Source organism: Nothobranchius furzeri, chromosome 7 (assembly GCF_043380555.1).
Source record: "Nothobranchius furzeri strain GRZ-AD chromosome 7, NfurGRZ-RIMD1, whole genome shotgun sequence".
In the NCBI taxonomy this organism is placed as follows: domain Eukaryota; kingdom Metazoa; phylum Chordata; class Actinopteri; order Cyprinodontiformes; family Nothobranchiidae; genus Nothobranchius; species Nothobranchius furzeri.
In genome coordinates this window covers 72,746,322-72,764,156 of record NC_091747.1, presented here as the reverse complement: position 1 = coordinate 72,764,156, position 17,835 = coordinate 72,746,322, and the positions used below count along the sequence as shown (strand labels likewise).

General features: G+C 41.1%; 1 protein-coding gene across 12 annotated transcripts in view; it reads left to right on the top strand.

The window, feature by feature from the left end:
- tenm3 (teneurin transmembrane protein 3) overlaps positions 1 to 17,835 on the top strand; it is a 251,798-nt gene that overhangs the window by 138,726 nt on the left and 95,237 nt on the right. For all 12 annotated transcript variants that reach the window (XM_054751727.2, XM_015954354.3, XM_015954353.3 and 9 more), the window contains 4 exons: positions 513 to 644; positions 783 to 918; positions 6,135 to 6,278; positions 10,914 to 10,985. In XM_054751727.2, the coding sequence (XP_054607702.2) occupies positions 513 to 644; positions 783 to 918; positions 6,135 to 6,278; positions 10,914 to 10,985 (484 nt within the window). The remainder of the gene's footprint in view (positions 1 to 512; positions 645 to 782; positions 919 to 6,134; positions 6,279 to 10,913; positions 10,986 to 17,835) is intronic.

The window sequence follows — 17,835 nt, the reverse complement described above, 5'->3', positions numbered from 1 at the left end:
GAGTGACTGTGTGATGTAAAAAGGGGAATGTTCATTCACCACAAGAAATTTTTTATGGTGCTCTTTAGGAGAGCACAGAGCAGCATATATTATGGTGTTGTGCGGTGAATTTGGAGGCATTTTTCAGCAGTGGGAATTTAAGAATGAGAATCGATGTTTTTTTTTTCATTAAATTCTACTTCACCAGTAACTTCCAATTTTACAAATGTCATTTGTTTGGTTAGGTTTAGAGTTACAATCACTCAACAAGGTTTAGTCACAAATCCCACCCAATGACTCTACCTAGCCATCTCCTAGGAGGCAGAAACATGTTCGGTTCCTGAAATGGCCTGGAAAGTGAGACTTTTGCACCAGTCCAGTGAAATGGAGACATGCAGATACAGTGAAACCAGAAAATCAGACAATGAATAAGTGCTAGACCCTACCTATCACCAGTCCGCCCATGGATGGATGGATGAATGAATGAATGGATTTGGTAATTTGCTGATAAATGCCGTTAATTATTTTCATAGGTTCTGCAAGAAAAAACGTCAATTCCAGGCAGTGCTCTTCACCTAATCTTCTTCAGCTCCAGAGCTGCTGGATATAAACCAGTCCTCAAAGTCTCCATGACACAGTCATCAATTCCATTCAGTCTGATGAAGGTATAATGGGAATTATTTCATTGTGTGTATGGCATGATGCCGTATTTTGGTTCAAAATTCTGATTCACTACATTCCGATCTCACTTGTTGAACGCTGTTAAATTATAGTGATTTTTAAATCTAGCCCTCTTGATCCAGGTCCATCTAAAGGTGGCAGTGGTGGGTCGCCTCTTCCAGAAATGGTTCCCTGCTCAACCCAATTTGTCCTACACCTTTATCTGGGACAAGACAGATGCCTATGGCCAGCGTGTCTATGGACTGTCAGAGGCAGTTGGTGAGTTTGCTGCAGATCATCCAGCACTAGAAAAGCATTTAGTCACTTTATTTCAATTTGAATTCAATTCAATTTATTTATATTGCACCAAATCACAACATCTCAAGGCACTTCACAGACTTTACAGCAATCCCCTTACTTAGCAAACATTTACAGTTACCTTCAGTGTTTTGCTGCGTAACAAAGTCTGGCTGGCCCTACAATATTGATGTGAAGACTTGGGCAAAGCATTCTGTATTGTGTTTAGAACCACAACCAGTAGCTGACATAATCAGTGATGTTCACTATAAAACAATTAAGTGTCATTAATCATTTGGGCACCAGAGTTGTTTGAAGTAAATATTTAATTTTGACATGACTATTTCAAAATGGTAACAGGTAAAGGAAAACTATAAATGAGACAAATCTTCAGTAGGACTCAAAGTTTGTTTTGGGAGAAAATTCACTCCATCTAATTTGTCTATTATGACATCAGGCTGCTATATTGGAATGCATCATTTTACAGATGTTCCTTCTTATTTTTACATGTTATTTAGAAATTTTCATTTTGTTTTTGTGTTTTATTTATTATATAATACATATATAATTGTTATATAATTTATTACATGAAGTTATTTTTGCTTTTTTATTTCATTTTTTATTGTTTATATAGTATTTTTTTTATATTTATATTGGCCTCACTCAAGAGAAATGCTTCAAAGCCACATTTGTCAGTTTTTTTCAGTTGGGTCAGTTCAGTTTGGGCTCATTCACGTTAACTTTTTTTTTTTTTTTACATTCCCACTACTTCTGTCACCGTTAGTAATGGTTTTTACCATCCATGTGCAGCTTGTTAATGAAGCGCACAGTCTCACCGGATGAGTGATTATCTTCATCAGAGGGTGAATATTCCTTGTCAGAACTAGGCCAAATCCACACGTAGCCGGGTTTTTTAAAAACGAATATCCGCCCCTCCAAAAACTTGCATCCACACCACCTCGTTTAAAAAAAACTGTCCACACGTACCCGGATAAATACGTTGTTAAGGACATGCCAGACCTGTAGGCGGCAGTACTTCCCCCGTTCTTAACCTCGTCCTTCGTCTGTGGTCTTCCGCAAGGAGCAGTAATTCCGCTTGCAAAAACAAACAAGCAAAAAGCGCTTGGACAATTGATAAAGCGAGCGCAGCTCTGAGGGCATCCATGCTGTCGGCTAGTGTAAACACAGGTCGCACACGTGATGTCAGCATTTTTTTGTCGCGGAAAGTGACGTTGCGGACCTTAAAACTCCGGTTTTGTCTGTCCACACGCAGACACCCAAAACGGAGAAAACGCAGATCTTCACTTTGGCCGGAGTTTTTAAAAAGATCTGTTTTCATGTGAAAAAACTCCGTTTTCGTGTGGATGACAGAACAAAACGTAGAAAAATATCTACGTTTTGGCAGATCCCCGGCTACGTGTGGACAGGGCCTTAGAGTCAGCCATTATTAGTCAAAAAAATTTGTCAACAATGAACAGGCGTGTCAGCGTTGTATGTTATTCCTCTAATATTTGCCCTCTGTGGGCACTCGTCTCATCTCCTCAGGAAACACCTGACAGGAAGTAGTTTTCAAACTCTATAAAGTCCGATGATTTCAATAGAAGTTCACCCATAAGCACTGCTGGGAAATTCGATTTTAAAACAAACTAGTTCAAGTTTAGTTAAATTTTTTTAACTAAGTTCACTATTCCAAAAACAAACTAGTTCATAGTTCTTTTTTCATATATATATATATATATATATATATATATATATATATATATATATATATATATATATATATATATATATATATATATATATATGTGTGTATATATATATATATGTATATGTATATATATATATATGTATATGTATATATATATTCTCAATAACATGAGGAAAAAACTGTTTGAATTGTTTTCATAAAAAGGTGCATTAGTACTCAACCAGAGGGCTGAGATAGGAAACAAGAATGTACCTCAAATTGCAATATTAAGAGTGTAAAACATTTAGTTATCTTGAAATTAAGGAACTTCTCAAATTCAGTGAATTTTCTTACTTGTTTGCTCAAAGAAAAATTTATAGAGCAACAATCAGCCCCAAATGATTTAGTAAAAAACAATGCAAATAATTAAATATTACTGGTGCGACTCTGACTTGTGTTTTCATGTTTGGGTTTTCTCCAGTTGATTTCTGCTAATTCCATACTCGGAAATGTAATCTTCAGAGAGTAAATAATGAACTGGAACAACCTCAAAGTCAGAGAATGTTTTTTAATTCAACTTTGAGGTTCAATGTAGCAGCTCCTTGTAATAACAATAGTAGCTGTGATGGAAATGTGTTTATTTCACAAGACAAACCTTTAATGGTGCATCTAAAACCAATGTTATGTGTAGTTGTATATTTTCCAAGGTAAAAGGAACACACCAACACACCTCCTCCACACAGCATAAGCAGAGAAGAAAACACACCACACTGACCGCCTACGGTGGCCACATTTGCAGGTTCTACTTCTTATAAACTGTATGGTTAACAGGATATTTTAGATAGGCTTTAGCTCCATGGAGATCTGGAGCTCGGACATCAAAATAGCACGTTCATAAGCCCGTTCGCGCACGCCAGAACAAACAAATGCACTCACTTTAATGTTTGTCAGGCAAAATACGAATTAATTCAGTTCAATTTCACCAAAAAAACGAACATCTGTTTAAAGAATGCGTTCGGCCACAATGCGCATAAGTGTTGCTCAGATTGAAGTTATACCTCTCCACTATCTTCTGGTGTAAAATAATGACTTCATGAGGCATGTTTGCAGCTGTGGCTCATTAAACACTGCAATGATGCTTTTTGCAATTCTGCGACTTTGGCCCTTAAAGGATTAAAGGCAGGGTCCGTAAACTGACATCATCCAGACGAGTAGGATGAGATTTTGAAATTCAAAAGGCTGTTGCCCACTCTCCTCCCCTTCCTGAAAGAGCCAAAAGCCACGCCTCCTAACGGGCACGCTCAGGGAAAGCCGAGTCAACAGAGAGGGCATCGCTACTTTGACCCAGAGCTGAGCTAACATTAGAAATGGGGTTTTCTAAGGTAAGGATGCTGTTTCCAACCAAAACTTTAGCTATTTACTTCTAACAAATGGTATTTTCTCAACAATATCTATATTTATTTTAATAAAGATTAGTAACAGTTGACATAATCCATATTACAAAAAAAACATTACTTTCGAATTGTTAGCATTTAGGAGTCACTAGCTTATTATTAGCTTGTCTTAGACTTAGCTACATGTAACAGTTTACCCTGCCATGTCATTTAAGAAGGCATGGATGAATGTACATAATGGTATAGGAATTATTCAGACACACATCATGATTAAAGACCACATTGAACCTATCCTTAAAAAAACAAGTTTGGACTCATCTCAGCCTAAAAATTACAGACCCATTTCTAAATTACGCTTTCTCTCTAAAATATTCGAAAAGGTTATGGCAGATCAGCTGATTACTTTTCTGGAACTACACAACAATTATGATTAATTCCAGTCTGGTTTTCATAAAAAGCATTCAACAGAAACAGCTTTGCTTAAAGTTTCCAGTGACATCATGATGGCTGCAGACAACGGGGAGTTCACAGTGTTAGTGTTGTTAGATCTTTCTGCAGCTTTTGACATTGTTGATCACATCACCTTAATTACAGTTTTTTCGATTGCTAAAACGCATTTTTTGAAACTGTACGTTTCTTTCAAAACTGCACACACAAAACCCCAAACATAACACACAAATTCCTAAACCGTGGCTTCCCTTTGCAACAAAACCCTGCCATCACAAATCGTAACATGTTCCCAAAATGGAACACGTGTTTTCCTTTGGTAAACACAGCCACATTTTCACATGACACACACACCATCCATTGCTTAAACACAAGTAGCCTTTGGGTGAACACTACCAAGCATGGAAAGAACACTGAAGAGCAAAACTGAAAACACAATTATCTAAATGGAACACAATGAATTACACACTGACTGTATGACAGTGCCCACTTTTCTCTGAGACAAACATTAGACATCACACAAATGACATGACACCCAGACTCTTGACCTGAGGGGAGGGGGAAACTAAGGAGTTGTCAACAGGAAGTGTAAAGCTGTGGATTTTGGATAGTAAAGATTTAGTGCCGACAAGTGACATTTCTGTTTTATCACTGTTAAGTTTGAGAAAGTTTGATGTGAACCAGTCTTTGATTTCAGATAAACAATTGGTGAGGGAGGAAGGAGGGAGTGAAGAGGAGGGTTTGGAGGATACATAGAGCTGGGTGTCATCCGCGTAACAATGAAAATGGATGTCAAATTTACGGAAAATATTTCCCAGGGGAAGAACGTAAGTGATGAAAAGGAGTGGACCGAGAACAGAGCCTCGGGGGACGCCAGTAGTGACAGGGAAGGGACGGGAAGTGAAGGATTTGAGTTGAATAAACTGAGTACGGCCAGAGAGATATGAACGAAACCAATCAAGCGGGGTATGAGAAATGCCAAGGGAAGACAATCTATGGAGGAGGATGGTGTGAGAGATGGTATCGAAGGCTGAACTCAAGTAAAAAACTAGGTCATCTATCCTCTGTCGTCAAGACAAACTTAAGAAATTTGGGTGTTTTTTTGACTAATCAACCTTCAAAAATGTTGGTACGGAGGGGGGGGCGCTAGCGTACACAGTATGGTGTAGACGTGTTTGGTTGAGCTCCTCTCAGATATATCGAGCAGATACAAGATGCGGAAATGAGTTTTCTCCGCTGGGTGGCTGGGCTCCCACTTAGAGATAGGGTGAGAAGCTCGGCCATCCGGAAGGGGCTCGGAGTAGACCCGCTGCTCCTCCAGATTGAGAGGAGCCAGTTGAGGTGGCTCGTTCATTTGATTAGGATGCCTCCTGAACGCCTCCCTGGTGAGGTTTTCCAGGCACGTCCAACTGGGAGGAGACCCAAGGGAAGACTCAGGACACGCTGGTGAGACTATGTCTCTCACCTGGCCAGAGAATGCCTTGGGATTCCTCTGGAGGAGCTGGCTTAAGTAACCAAGGAGAGGGATGTCTGGGCCTCCCAGCTTAGGATGTTATCCTCGCGACCCGGATTTGGATAAGCAGCTGAAAATGGATGGATTGATGAAAATTGTAAGATCCCTGAGTATAAAAAAACAACACAGGAATTGACTGTCCTCTTTGTCCCAACAGTGTCTGTGGGCTTTGAATATGAGTCCTGCCTAGACCTCATTCTGTGGGAGAAGAGAACAGCCATACTGCAAGGCTACGAAATGGATGCTTCCAACATGGGAGGGTGGACTCTTGACAAACATCACATTCTGGATGTACAGAATGGTAAGTTGTATGACTAAACAGAATCAAGATTCTTTGTCAGATCTTACATACCTAATAGTCTGCATGTCTACTAACTTACCAACTTATTTACTAACGACCTGTCTACTAAACCTACTGATCTGCTAACATACCTACCTTCAACCCTACCTACCTACTAGGGCTGGGTTATATGGCAATTTTTATTTTATCACGAGTTTTCTCAAAGATGACCAGCATAATTTTAACTGCATATTGAAGAAGAGAAACATTGAATACATAAGCATGTATATAAACCATATTTATTTGTAAAAGCACATTTAAAAGCAGCGTGTCAGCTGACCAAAGTGCAGCACATGGTAAAAACTTAGACACAAAAACACAGGATTAGAATTCACCTTCATACAGAGAGTGCATTTTTAGAAATCAAGATCAAAAATAAGACTCTAAGACCATAAAGAACTAAAATGCAGCACAAGAGTGTTCTTGTGCTCATCGGCCAAAAACTAGATGAAAGAAACAGGTATTTAGGCTAGCTTTGAATTGCACCAGTGAAGGAGACTGGCGAACGGACAGAGGGAGTGCATTTAAATGGCATCTATTTATTAAAATTAGGAATAATCAACACAGTGCTAACACTACACACTATTGTAGACTGACCTGAGGTGATAAAGGCGCTGAAAGAAACAATTACAAAAGTCACAGTATTTCTCGTTTTTCAGATAACTTAAAAATATATAAAAAAATTGGAAACATATTTAAAGTGCAAATATGTAAATGGTGAATGTTTTGTTCAAACATTAACTTGTCCAAAATGCTGATGAACTAAACAGGCACACATACATTTCTTAATGAATAGGTAACAACATTAGACAGTAGAGTGTTGTGTAAGCAGTTCTAACATTGGAGTAATATCATGAAAAAAAGTATTCTTCTTCCATCAATCCAAACAAATCTACAAGACAGTCTCAGGTTTTTTGCCAGGAAGATGAGTTTGTCCACCTTATCTGGTTTAGGGGCTGCCCTTTGTGAAAATATTTCCACCAGTGGTAAACACTCGCTCACAGAGATAACTTGTTGCAGAGATGCAAAGATATTTCTGAGCAAGATGATTCTCTTTTGGAAAAAAGACCTCATGGTCCTTCCACCATTGAAGTGGATCCATTTCACTATCCACTTTGGGTGTGGACAAGTATGATGGCTGTTCTTCAGCAATTGTTGAGGGAATTGCTGCAGTTTTGAAAAAGCAGGCCAAAGACTCTATTGTTTTCTTTGCTGGCTGTGTTTTAGTGCTTTGGCTTTGTGATGTGGAGGAGGAAAAGGACACTGGGTGCCCTGATTCAGGAGCCAGCAGAGACTTCAGCTCCGTCACAGCTCTCCTCAGTCTCTGCTCTCTCTCTGCTGTGTTAATGTACTGGGTGGGGATGAGCGAGTACACCACTATCTGTATTTGTTCAACCATCTATCAAAACCTCCCTGAACCATCTACAGGTGCTTCAGAACGCCTGTGCTTGGCTTCTGACCAAGTCCTCCAAACATACCCACATCACCCTGCTTCTCCTCAAACGTTTGTGGTAGCAAAAAAAACTGCTAATTCTTAATATTTTCTGCAACTCTCTCTTTGCGTTCAGCGTACATGCGTGGAATGGCAACTCGTAGCATGGATCCAATATTTTTATCATTTTCTTAAATCCCACTCCCTTCTACTGTTTGCACAGGACATAAATCTTTAACCAAGTGGTCCGTCATCGCATCCGTCATGCTGTTCCATCGTTTGCTGTCTCTGTTATAGGGAGTGAGTTTTGTTATTGTTTCTGCTAGCATTTGCTACCTGGAAGAAGCACTGGCCACCGCTGCCGCTGCAGCCGCAGGCTTTTTAACTTTAGCTGCCAGCGTGCTCTCATTGCCTTGTTTGGGAAGTGATTTAAAAAGTTTGTGGTGTGTAGGTGTAGCATACGTATGTATTTTGGGTGCTTTTAAAGGTCATTATACTACATTACACTTTGACCAATAAGATGTGTATTTCTATATAAATATGGAAATTCAGTCTGATTGGTCTTTGAATGGTTAACCAGAAGATTTAGAATTCTTTGTTTATTCAGGGATTGTCAAACACACTTCGTATTAATTCAAGAAGAGTCAAGTTTATAAAAAGTAAGAAATTTATTTTCTTAAATAATTAAAACATGACAACTAGGAAACACTTTATGTGATGAATGAGTCTAGGTCGATGGAATGTGAGGTGTGATGATGTGTGAATGTGATGTTATCAGAACCTTCGTATCTGGAGAAACTGAGTTCTGAGTGGGAATGAATTTGGTCTGCTATAAACTATAGTGATGGTTTATAAAACCACATCAGACGCAATCTGTCGAGTCTACGTACCAGCTCGAAGACCCCTGTGGTAGATCCGGAATGTCAGGAAGTCCATAGACCCCAAAGGTACCGAAGTCCGTAGGAGAAACTGCAGCACCACTAAACCGGTCTCGGGATGTCTCCAGGTCACAACAGGCTCGGAGGCTATTTGCGTCTATGGAAGGACTCTTAAGGAGTCAAAGGTGGTTCAGCTTTATTCTGAAGGAACCTTTTGCGGTCTGCTGTAGCATGCAACAGGTTTTTGACAGCTTGTCCAAAGATGCTTTGGGTTAAAGAGGTTTTGCTCCGGATGGCCGGTCCGAAGCTTTCTCAAGAACTGACTCATGGTGAAGTGAATCCTGTTTTAATAATCATCATATTTTGATTTACTAACAAATCAGAATTTGACGTGTAAAAAGGGTTTTACCATAAAACCTCAGAAAACACGCCTTGTGTCAGATACAGGAGTTCTGATTTGTAGAACAGAAAGCAGTGTGTCATGATATTAGTTTAACCATGTCATTGTCATGTGTCTGAGTGTGTGAGCTGTCAGTAGATAGTGATTCACTTGTTAAATCTAACTTTACTGATCATAACATAATAATATTCATTTCAACCACAGTAATTTAAGCACAGATTCATCAAAACATTATTATCCTTCAACCATTATTGTTCATTATATGATTTAATTATGAAAGTTCATCCATCTTGTGCTGTGAAGCGAAGCAGTCTTAGATAAGAGGGAGCTTGTGAGGGACCTTGGGCAAGCACAGTATCTTTCTTGCAGATTAAAGCCCCAGTTAAGACTTATGTCTCCATGTGACCCGATACTGAAGAGGTCGACCTGTAGATGGAAAAACAAATCATTTCCGGAGGCTACAGGTGTTTCTATCACTTGCCTTGACGCTCTCCTTGCTAACTTTGCAAATTATGTTTCTTTGCTCTTTGTTGTCTGGTGAAAAGCCAAACCAGGTCCATATAAAGGACGAGGCATTTCTCTTCTGAACAAAAACCTATTTGGTGTTGTCAGCCACGACCAATGCCAGTGCTTGTTCACCAGGGTATCCGCGGGTCCTTAAAAAGTCTTAAAAAGTCTTAAATTAGCTTTTCCTAATTTAAGGCCTTAAAAGTCCTTAAAAATGACAAATAATCCTTAAATCCAGTTTCCAAAGGTCTTAAATTACCAAAGACCCAATAAACAAGCTTCTTTTATTTCTATGAAAATTTCGTGAATTTCTAGTTAGTGTTCAGCATTTTTTGTGTATGATTTTGGCGTAAGCAGAACCGTACGCAGTCAGTTGGTTGTGAAAGGGGGCTATTTTTTTAGATGAGCACATTAGCTGGTTAAGCTAGTGGGAGCTTGCGCCATGGGGAAGGGAAAAGTTAATAGTAACTGGATGGCTAATCCCACGTAAGCGACGTGGTTAGCACCGGCTCCAGGCAATAGCTGGAAATTATCGCTTAAATTTAATTTTTAAAATAGCTTAAATTTGGTCAAAGTGGCCTTAAAAAAGGTCTTAAAAAGTCTTAAATTTGGCTCCCTTAAACCTGCAGATACCCTGGTTCACACAGATTGTAAAACAAGTGGGGCGTGTGCTATTATCACCATGAATCACTCTGATTGGTCAAGGTCATACAAAGGCATGCCATTCGCCAATAAGCAGAGGTTTTCCTAAGGGAATTTCCCTTCTCATAGAGGCAGGATTACAGCAGCAGAACTGTGAATCGTGATAAAACCGTCTCAAAAATGACAGACCATCAGATGTGTGGATAGTTTTACGATCTAGAATCGTCATATCGCCCAGCCCTACTACCTACTCATGTAATTCTCCATGTACCTACTAACCCACCCACTCATCTACCTATTAGAGCATGACTCCACACAAAAAGAAGTAGGAACTAGAAATTAGGCTGGTTATGGGACACCTCTATGAGTTTATGTGTATAAACAAAAATGACTCCTCTTTCAGAAGGCAACTCTGTTGTAGCAAATCAGTTTTGAAATTCACACTGTCCTTTTTTTTCAAGAGAATCAAATCTTTCTTTCACACTAAATTCCAGTGATGTTGCTTTTCCTGTGTCCCAGTTGATACATTACCAAAACTTTACTTTCCCGACATTCATTCTTGTGTGAAACCCTCTGTTATACTCAGCTTTAAGATCCAAGCCTTCCTGTGTGGTCCCTGTTTGTGTATTTTTAAAACTTGTCACAATATTAAGAAAAAGCTTTTTCTGCTATAGAGAGAGTTCCCTAGTTACTATTAGCATTCTATATTGTGCGTCTCTCTGCTCACTTTTTGTAAGGTATACTGTACAAAGGAAATGGTGAGAATGTCTTCATCTCCCAGCAGCCTCCTGTCATCAGTAGCATCATGGGTAAGTTCAACTTTTGTCTATACTTGTTTGTTTAATTGACGCTTGATTAGGTGTTTTGTCCATTTGGTCAAAACTGATTTTCAGCTTTAGGTATAAACAATTTTAAAATACTTGATAATTTATCATCCATGTATTTAAAAAGATTAGGTTTGAAGGAGAGGAAGGAACATGAGTCAGTTGGAAGTAAAGACGAAGTTTGAGCTTGGTGTTTATCACAAGACCTGAATACACCTGGCACACAGTCAAAAGTAAGATACAAAAGAAGTGCTAAACCTTTATTTACCAGGTAAAATGTTTGAGAACATGTTCTCATTTTCATAATGATAAATGATCCGCACTTGTATTGCACCTTTCAGAGTCAGAGGACTCCAAAGCACTTTACATTACAGCAGGGCTGTAGTCCCTGGGTGTTTCTCAATGCCAAGGAACCTCGCCTTGATGTCTTGGCCCTGCCCCGGTTGCCTAGGACATATGTCATCAGGAGCCACCAAGATGTGTTCCAATGTTCATGTTCTACCGAGGCGTGGGTTCTCCGTTTGTTAGCCGTTTAGCTAGCTGAGCAAGGATACACGGGAGGTGTCTTGTAGCCTAGCCTTGGTCAAAAATTACCCAGAATACATCGTGGTATTTTTGTAGCTGTGTTTCTAAGCTGTTCAATAAAACGCCATAAAAAACGTTTAGTAAACCCTACCTGTGGTGAACGAAAAATGCTACAGTTTGCAGTGATCACAAACAAAACCCTAGGGAATGGAGAGCAAAGGTCAGATAAATACTATAGAACTATCTCATAAACAGTTCACAGCCTTGTGAGGTGAGTTTTTAGATTGGATTTGAAAGTGGCAAGGGAGTCAGAGTTGCAGATGGCTTGCAGCAGAGAATTCCAGGGGTGAGGAGCAGAGCAACTGAAGGATCCCATGGAGGTAAGACTGAAGAATGGAAGCGTAATGTGGACAGAGGTCGACTATCTTAGGGAACAGACTGGAGAAACAATGTGAATGAGATCACACAAATTTGGGGGAGAAACACTGTGTACATCTTTGCCACAAAGCTGAGATGGCATCAGGAATTCTTCGACCATTTATAAGTGGTCAGCCTGTGGTGGTAATTAGGGATGAGCGAGTACACCACTATCTGTATCTGTATTTGTACTCGGAGTGGGCGTGGCCTAACCCGGAAGTGGGTGTAGTTTAGCCGGAAGAGGGTGTGGTTTACATCAATATGTTATTTTAAGTCTGAAATTGATATGGATTGATGAGAAGTTGCTATGTGTATTGTTTATTTCAATTCAATTCAAATTCAATTCAAAAATACTTTATTAATCCCAGGGGGAAATTGATTGCTGTAATAGCTCAGAATAATAATAACAATAATAATCAAGTCATCAAAGAGTTGTTGTACCGTAAATCCTCTAATACAGGCCCGGGCCTGTATTTGACTCAAGCTCATCAAGCTCCAGGCCTTTATTGGAAGGAGGGCCAGTATTAGAGGCAGGCCTCTATTTCTATTTGAGCAAAATGAACTAATGGTTCGCTGGAATTTTTGACAATTAAAATTGTGCCCACATTTTCAAAGTTAAACACATTTCTTTTAACAACGGTAGTTCCTGCTTCAGCCCTCTCCCCCCTCCCCCTGCGCAGCAGCCGCAAACTCACTGATGTGCCTGCAGCCTCTCAGAGTTCCTGCTGCTCCAAACATTAAAATAATTATTTCATTTTCTGTTCCTCACTTCTGATGACCTTCAATGGTGTCTGTTTGTTAAAACAGCAGGTACAAAAACTAACTTGTTTTTATTTGACTATTTTTCTGTCCTGTCTGTTTATTATCTTCCTGCATCTCCTCTCAATCCTAAAGAAAAACTGCTGCCTGGGTTCATATATATTCACCTCATGAGTTACCTTTGAACTGCAGTTCTAAAAGATCTACCGACCGCAACAGCGGAGCGCTTGCTGTTTGGCGGCCGTATCAGTGATCTGTGCGTCGGAGGACAAGGTGATGCCCGCACCGCGTCCCGCTCCACAACATGCAGCGAAACGCATCAGGCGCAAATAAAAGACAGAAAACATTAAAGGAAATGAACCGACATGAACGATCGCGTGTCAGTACCTACGGTCTGGCACAGCGCGTTGCTGATCACAGAGAATGTGATCATACGATAATTCAATAGGGAGCGTGGTTTCACAGACGCGGAAGTGATAGCGTCGGTGAAACGCCGGCTGCTCTAGGAAACCCCCGAGCGTTCGAGCGTCAACGAAGTGACACGGAAATGCCGGGCTTTCCAGAAGTAAGTAAGATAACTTACTATGAGCTGATAGTTCGTTGGATTGATTGGTAGGTTGGAAACTCTGATCATGAATCTGAAGAAACGATGACTGAGCTGGAAAGGCGACTTCCGTTTATAGCCGCGGTTTGTGACGTAGGTGCGACGTGGAGGGAATCCCCGCGAGGGGCATGCTGTGAGTCCCTACTTCGCGGATTTTCACCTATCGCGGCCAGGTCTGGAACGCATCTACCGCGATAAACGAGGGATTACTGTAGTTCATACACCCCCTACTGCTGCTTTCCAGAGTGTTCTGCAGCATAATCAGCACGTTCTCTTTGAACTTGATAGTGTAATGACCTGGCTGGGGTTGTAAGCCAGGTGCATTCTGGGTATTGTGTTATATGTGTTTCCTATCGTTCTGCTAGTTCCTATGTGCTGATTTGCGTGTTGTGTGAGTGTTATGTAAGCCACAGGGAAGGTGATGTGTGTTCTGTGGAGCGGGTTGAATTAGCATGGTTAACTGACACCGTGACTCTGTGTGGTAGGAGCGTGATAGAGGATCGTGTCTGTAGCGTTACAAAGTGTTGAAGAAAAAGCCTAATAAAGGTCTGCGTTAACCCCTACTACCAACTGCTGGTTGATTTGGGGACTATAACCCTGCCGCTGGGATGCTCATATTTGCTTGTTACCACATTCCATCCGGCCACAATAAGAGACCGGCCATTAATTACCTCCGCTGACTCTGACACCGGCCAAAATTGGAGACCCGGCCTTTAATTGAATACCGGCCTGTATTAGAGGATTTACGGTATATTACAATGGCTGTTGGCAGGAAGGATCTCCAGTAGCGGTCAGTGTTGCAGCGAAACTGAAGAAGCCTCTGACTGAAGACACTCTTCCGTTGTCGGACAGTCTTGTGAAGAGAATGCTCAGGGTTGTCCATCATTTTCTTGATTCTCTGGAGAATCCTTCTTTGCATTATCTCCTCCAGTGGTTCCACAGTCGTCCCCAGAACAGAACCAGCCTTTTTTATTAGGTTGTTGAGCCTTTTCAGGTCCCTGCTTCTGATGCTACTACCTCAACAGACGATGGCTGAAGAGATTACACTCTCAACAAAAGACTTGTAGAAGATCTGCAGCATCTTGCTACAGACACTGAAGGACCTCAGCGTCCTCAAGAAGTGCAGTCTGCTGTGTCCCTTCTTGTAAACGGCTTTGGTGTTCTTTCTCCAGTCCAGTCTGTTGTCCAGGTGAACTCCAAGGTATTTGTATTCCTCAACCACCTCCACTTCTTCTCCCATGATGGAAACAGTGTTTGACTCCACCCTGCTTCTTCTGAAGTCTAAAATCATCTCCTTTGTTTTGTTCACATTCAAGGTCAGATGATTGTTTCCACACCATGCCACAAAGCGCTCCACCAGCTCTCTGTACTCAGCTTCCTGTCCATCTCTGATACACCCGACAACTGCAGAGTCATCTGTGTATTTCTGTAGATGACAGGTCTCTGATTTGTACTGGAAGTCTGAGGTGTACAGGGTAAAAAGAAATGGTGAGAGTACAGTCCCCTGTGGTGCTCCAATGTTACTGATCGCCTGGTTTGATGTGCAGTTCTTCAGCCTCACAAACTGTGGTCTGTTTGTCAGGTAGTCTTTAATCCAGGCGATAGTTGAGGCCCCCACCTGTGTCTTCTGGAGTTTCTTGCAAAGTACATCAGTCTGGATTGTGTTAAATGCACTGGAGAAATCAAAGAACATGACCCTGACAGTGCTGCCTCCTTTGTCCAGATGACAGTGGATTGGTTGAAGCAGCTGGATGATGGCATCTTCAACTCCAACTCCATGGCGATAATTAAACTGCAGCGGGTCCTGATATGTTCTAGTTTGCTTATTCAGGTGGACCAACAGGAGTCTGTCCAGGACCTTCATGATGTGGGATGTCAGGGCAACCGGTCTGTAGTCGTCATTGACTGATGGGCGAGTTTTCTTTGGAACTGGAACAAGGCAGGATGTCTTCCACAGGACTGGAACCTTCTCCTGGGCCAGGCTGAGGTTGAAGAGGTGCTGCAGAATCCCACAGAGCTGCTCTGCACAGGCCTTCAGTACCCTGGGGCTGACACTATCTGGACCTGCAGTCTTGTTCCTGTTCAGTCTCTCCAGCTGCTTCTTCACCTGACTTCTAGAGACAGATAGGTGGGAGGGGGAGGTACATGGGGCAGCAGCATCTCCTGACTTGGTTGAAGACAGATTTATAGAACCAGAAGAGTCCATGACTGCATTAGAGGACAAAAGAGCTGGCGTGTGACAGGAAAATGTTGGATTGGAGGATGGGATGTCTGATTGGCTGGGGACAGGCAAGGAGGATGCTGGGTTTGTTCCTGAACTGAACCTATTGAAGAACTTGTTCAGTTCATTGGCTGTGTCCGGGCTGCCATCTGTGTAATCCTTTCTCTGCTTGAAGCCTGTGATCTTCTTCATCCCTGACCAGACATCTCTGATATTGTTCCTCTGTAGTTTGTTCTCCAGCTTTTTCCTGTATGCCTCCTTGCTGTCTCTGATCTTGATCTTCAGTTGCTTCTGTGTACTCCTCAACAATTCCCTGTCTCCCTCCTTGAAGGCTCTTTTTTTCCTCATTTAGCAGATTCTTCAGTTCACTGGTGATCCAGGGTTTGTTATTAGCGAAGCATCTCACTGTTCTGGTGGGTATGATGTTGTCCACACAGAAGTTTATATAGTCAGTAACACATCCAGTCATGGCATTGATGTCCTCTTCATATCCTTGGCAGAGAGTCATCCAATCTGTGGTCTCAGAACAACTCAGCAGGGCTTCTTCAGTGTCCTGTGACCATTTTCTCACAGTTCTTCTTGTCACAGGTTGCCTCTGAACAAGTGGTTTGTATTCTGAGCAGAGAAAAACAAGATTGCGATCTGATTGTCCCAGAGGAGGTCTTGTTTAGGACATGTATGCATTCTTCACATTTGCATAACACAAACTATTTGAAAACTATTTACAGAGCAGCCTCAGAATTGAGATTAGATGTTTTTGATCACAATAGTAAAGGAACTATTACAGAACAAGTTTTTCAATAAAATCAGAACATTAATATTTAAGTGCATGAATTAATACATAGAGAGAGAGAGAGAGAGAGAGAGAGAGAGAGAGAGAGAAGAAAAGATATTTTCTGTAGCGTCTCTCAAGATAAAAATCATAAGGCGCTTCACAAAAACAAAATATGTAAAATATAAAAAAGAATTTAGAAAATGATTAAAATATATTTAAAATGAGCAAAAAAATTGACAATTGTGATTTTAAAATGTAAAGAATGAGAGAGAGTGAATAGGAAAGAGGGAAATCAGTGGATCCTGAGGAGAGAGAGAGGGAAAAAAAACCCGAGCGGAGGCAGTGACCGACAGCACGAGCCGTTTTCAGCTCTGTCTTGTAAAATGCACCACGTACGTTACGAAAAAAGTCACTTTAAGGTAACTTTAATAAGAGGCGAGCTGAAGAAAATCTAGGAAGTACTGAAGAAACGTGAGCGACAAGTGACCCGCAGAGGCCTGGAACTGAACCGCTCACATTCTGATCAGTTTCTAACCACTCCCCCATTCAACGGCCTCTCATAGAGGATTTCTAACCAGTTGTGAGAGATATTGAAAACTTGACAGATAATAAAGAATAGTGAGTTGCTGGCCCACAATCTGTGGAGTTTGAGAACTTTCCAGACAGTTGGATGAAGATATTGATGGTAGAATGTACCCAGAAGCCCTTTATAGAGCTCCGGACCCCACGTGACTCTCCGTTAGTAGACGCCATATTGGCAGTCAAAAAGGTAAACAAACACGGATCGTAAACATGAACATGAACGGGATCGGATTGGATTTTACTTCATCAGAGTTTACTTCACACTTTAAAACAGAAGAAATCGTTTTATATAGTCAGAAATTAAATAGACTAAACATCTCCGACTTTTACCGTGCCCCTGGGATACTTTTTAAAAATGCTAGAAGCTGTCGGAGCGGACTTCTTAGCGGACCTGGCCGGGGAACCCCTTGGGATTTCCCCTGGAGGAGCTGGCCCAAGTGGCTGGGGAGAGGGAAGTCTGGGCCTCTCGACGCTACTGCCCCCGTAACCCGACTCTGGATAAGCGGAGGAAAATGGATGGACAAATAACATAGATTTGCATGTAAGTAGTTTAAATAGAGTGCTGTGCTGTTTGAATGTATAAACTGAACGCCAAGAGAAATCACTAGTTTGATTTTTTTCCGTGAAAAAAATAAATATGTCAGGCAGGAGCGTCTCAGGATCTGTCTGAGATCTGTCTCAGTGAGACAGATAATAGCAATCCAAAGTGCTTTTGATGTGTGATCTGACAATTGATCAACCATTGCATAAAAGTTAAATACAGCTTAGCCGGTTAATTGCTGTGATCATAAAACACGTAAACGGCAGCACGCAGAAACACGAGGCAACATTTTACGTGACGTTTACTTGTTGCTATGAGTAATAAGACAGAAAAAGCCATGCCAAAATAAGTTTAGGAAGCCCAGTAAGAATCGTAATAAAAGCATGTAAAATAAATACCATACACAGTTGA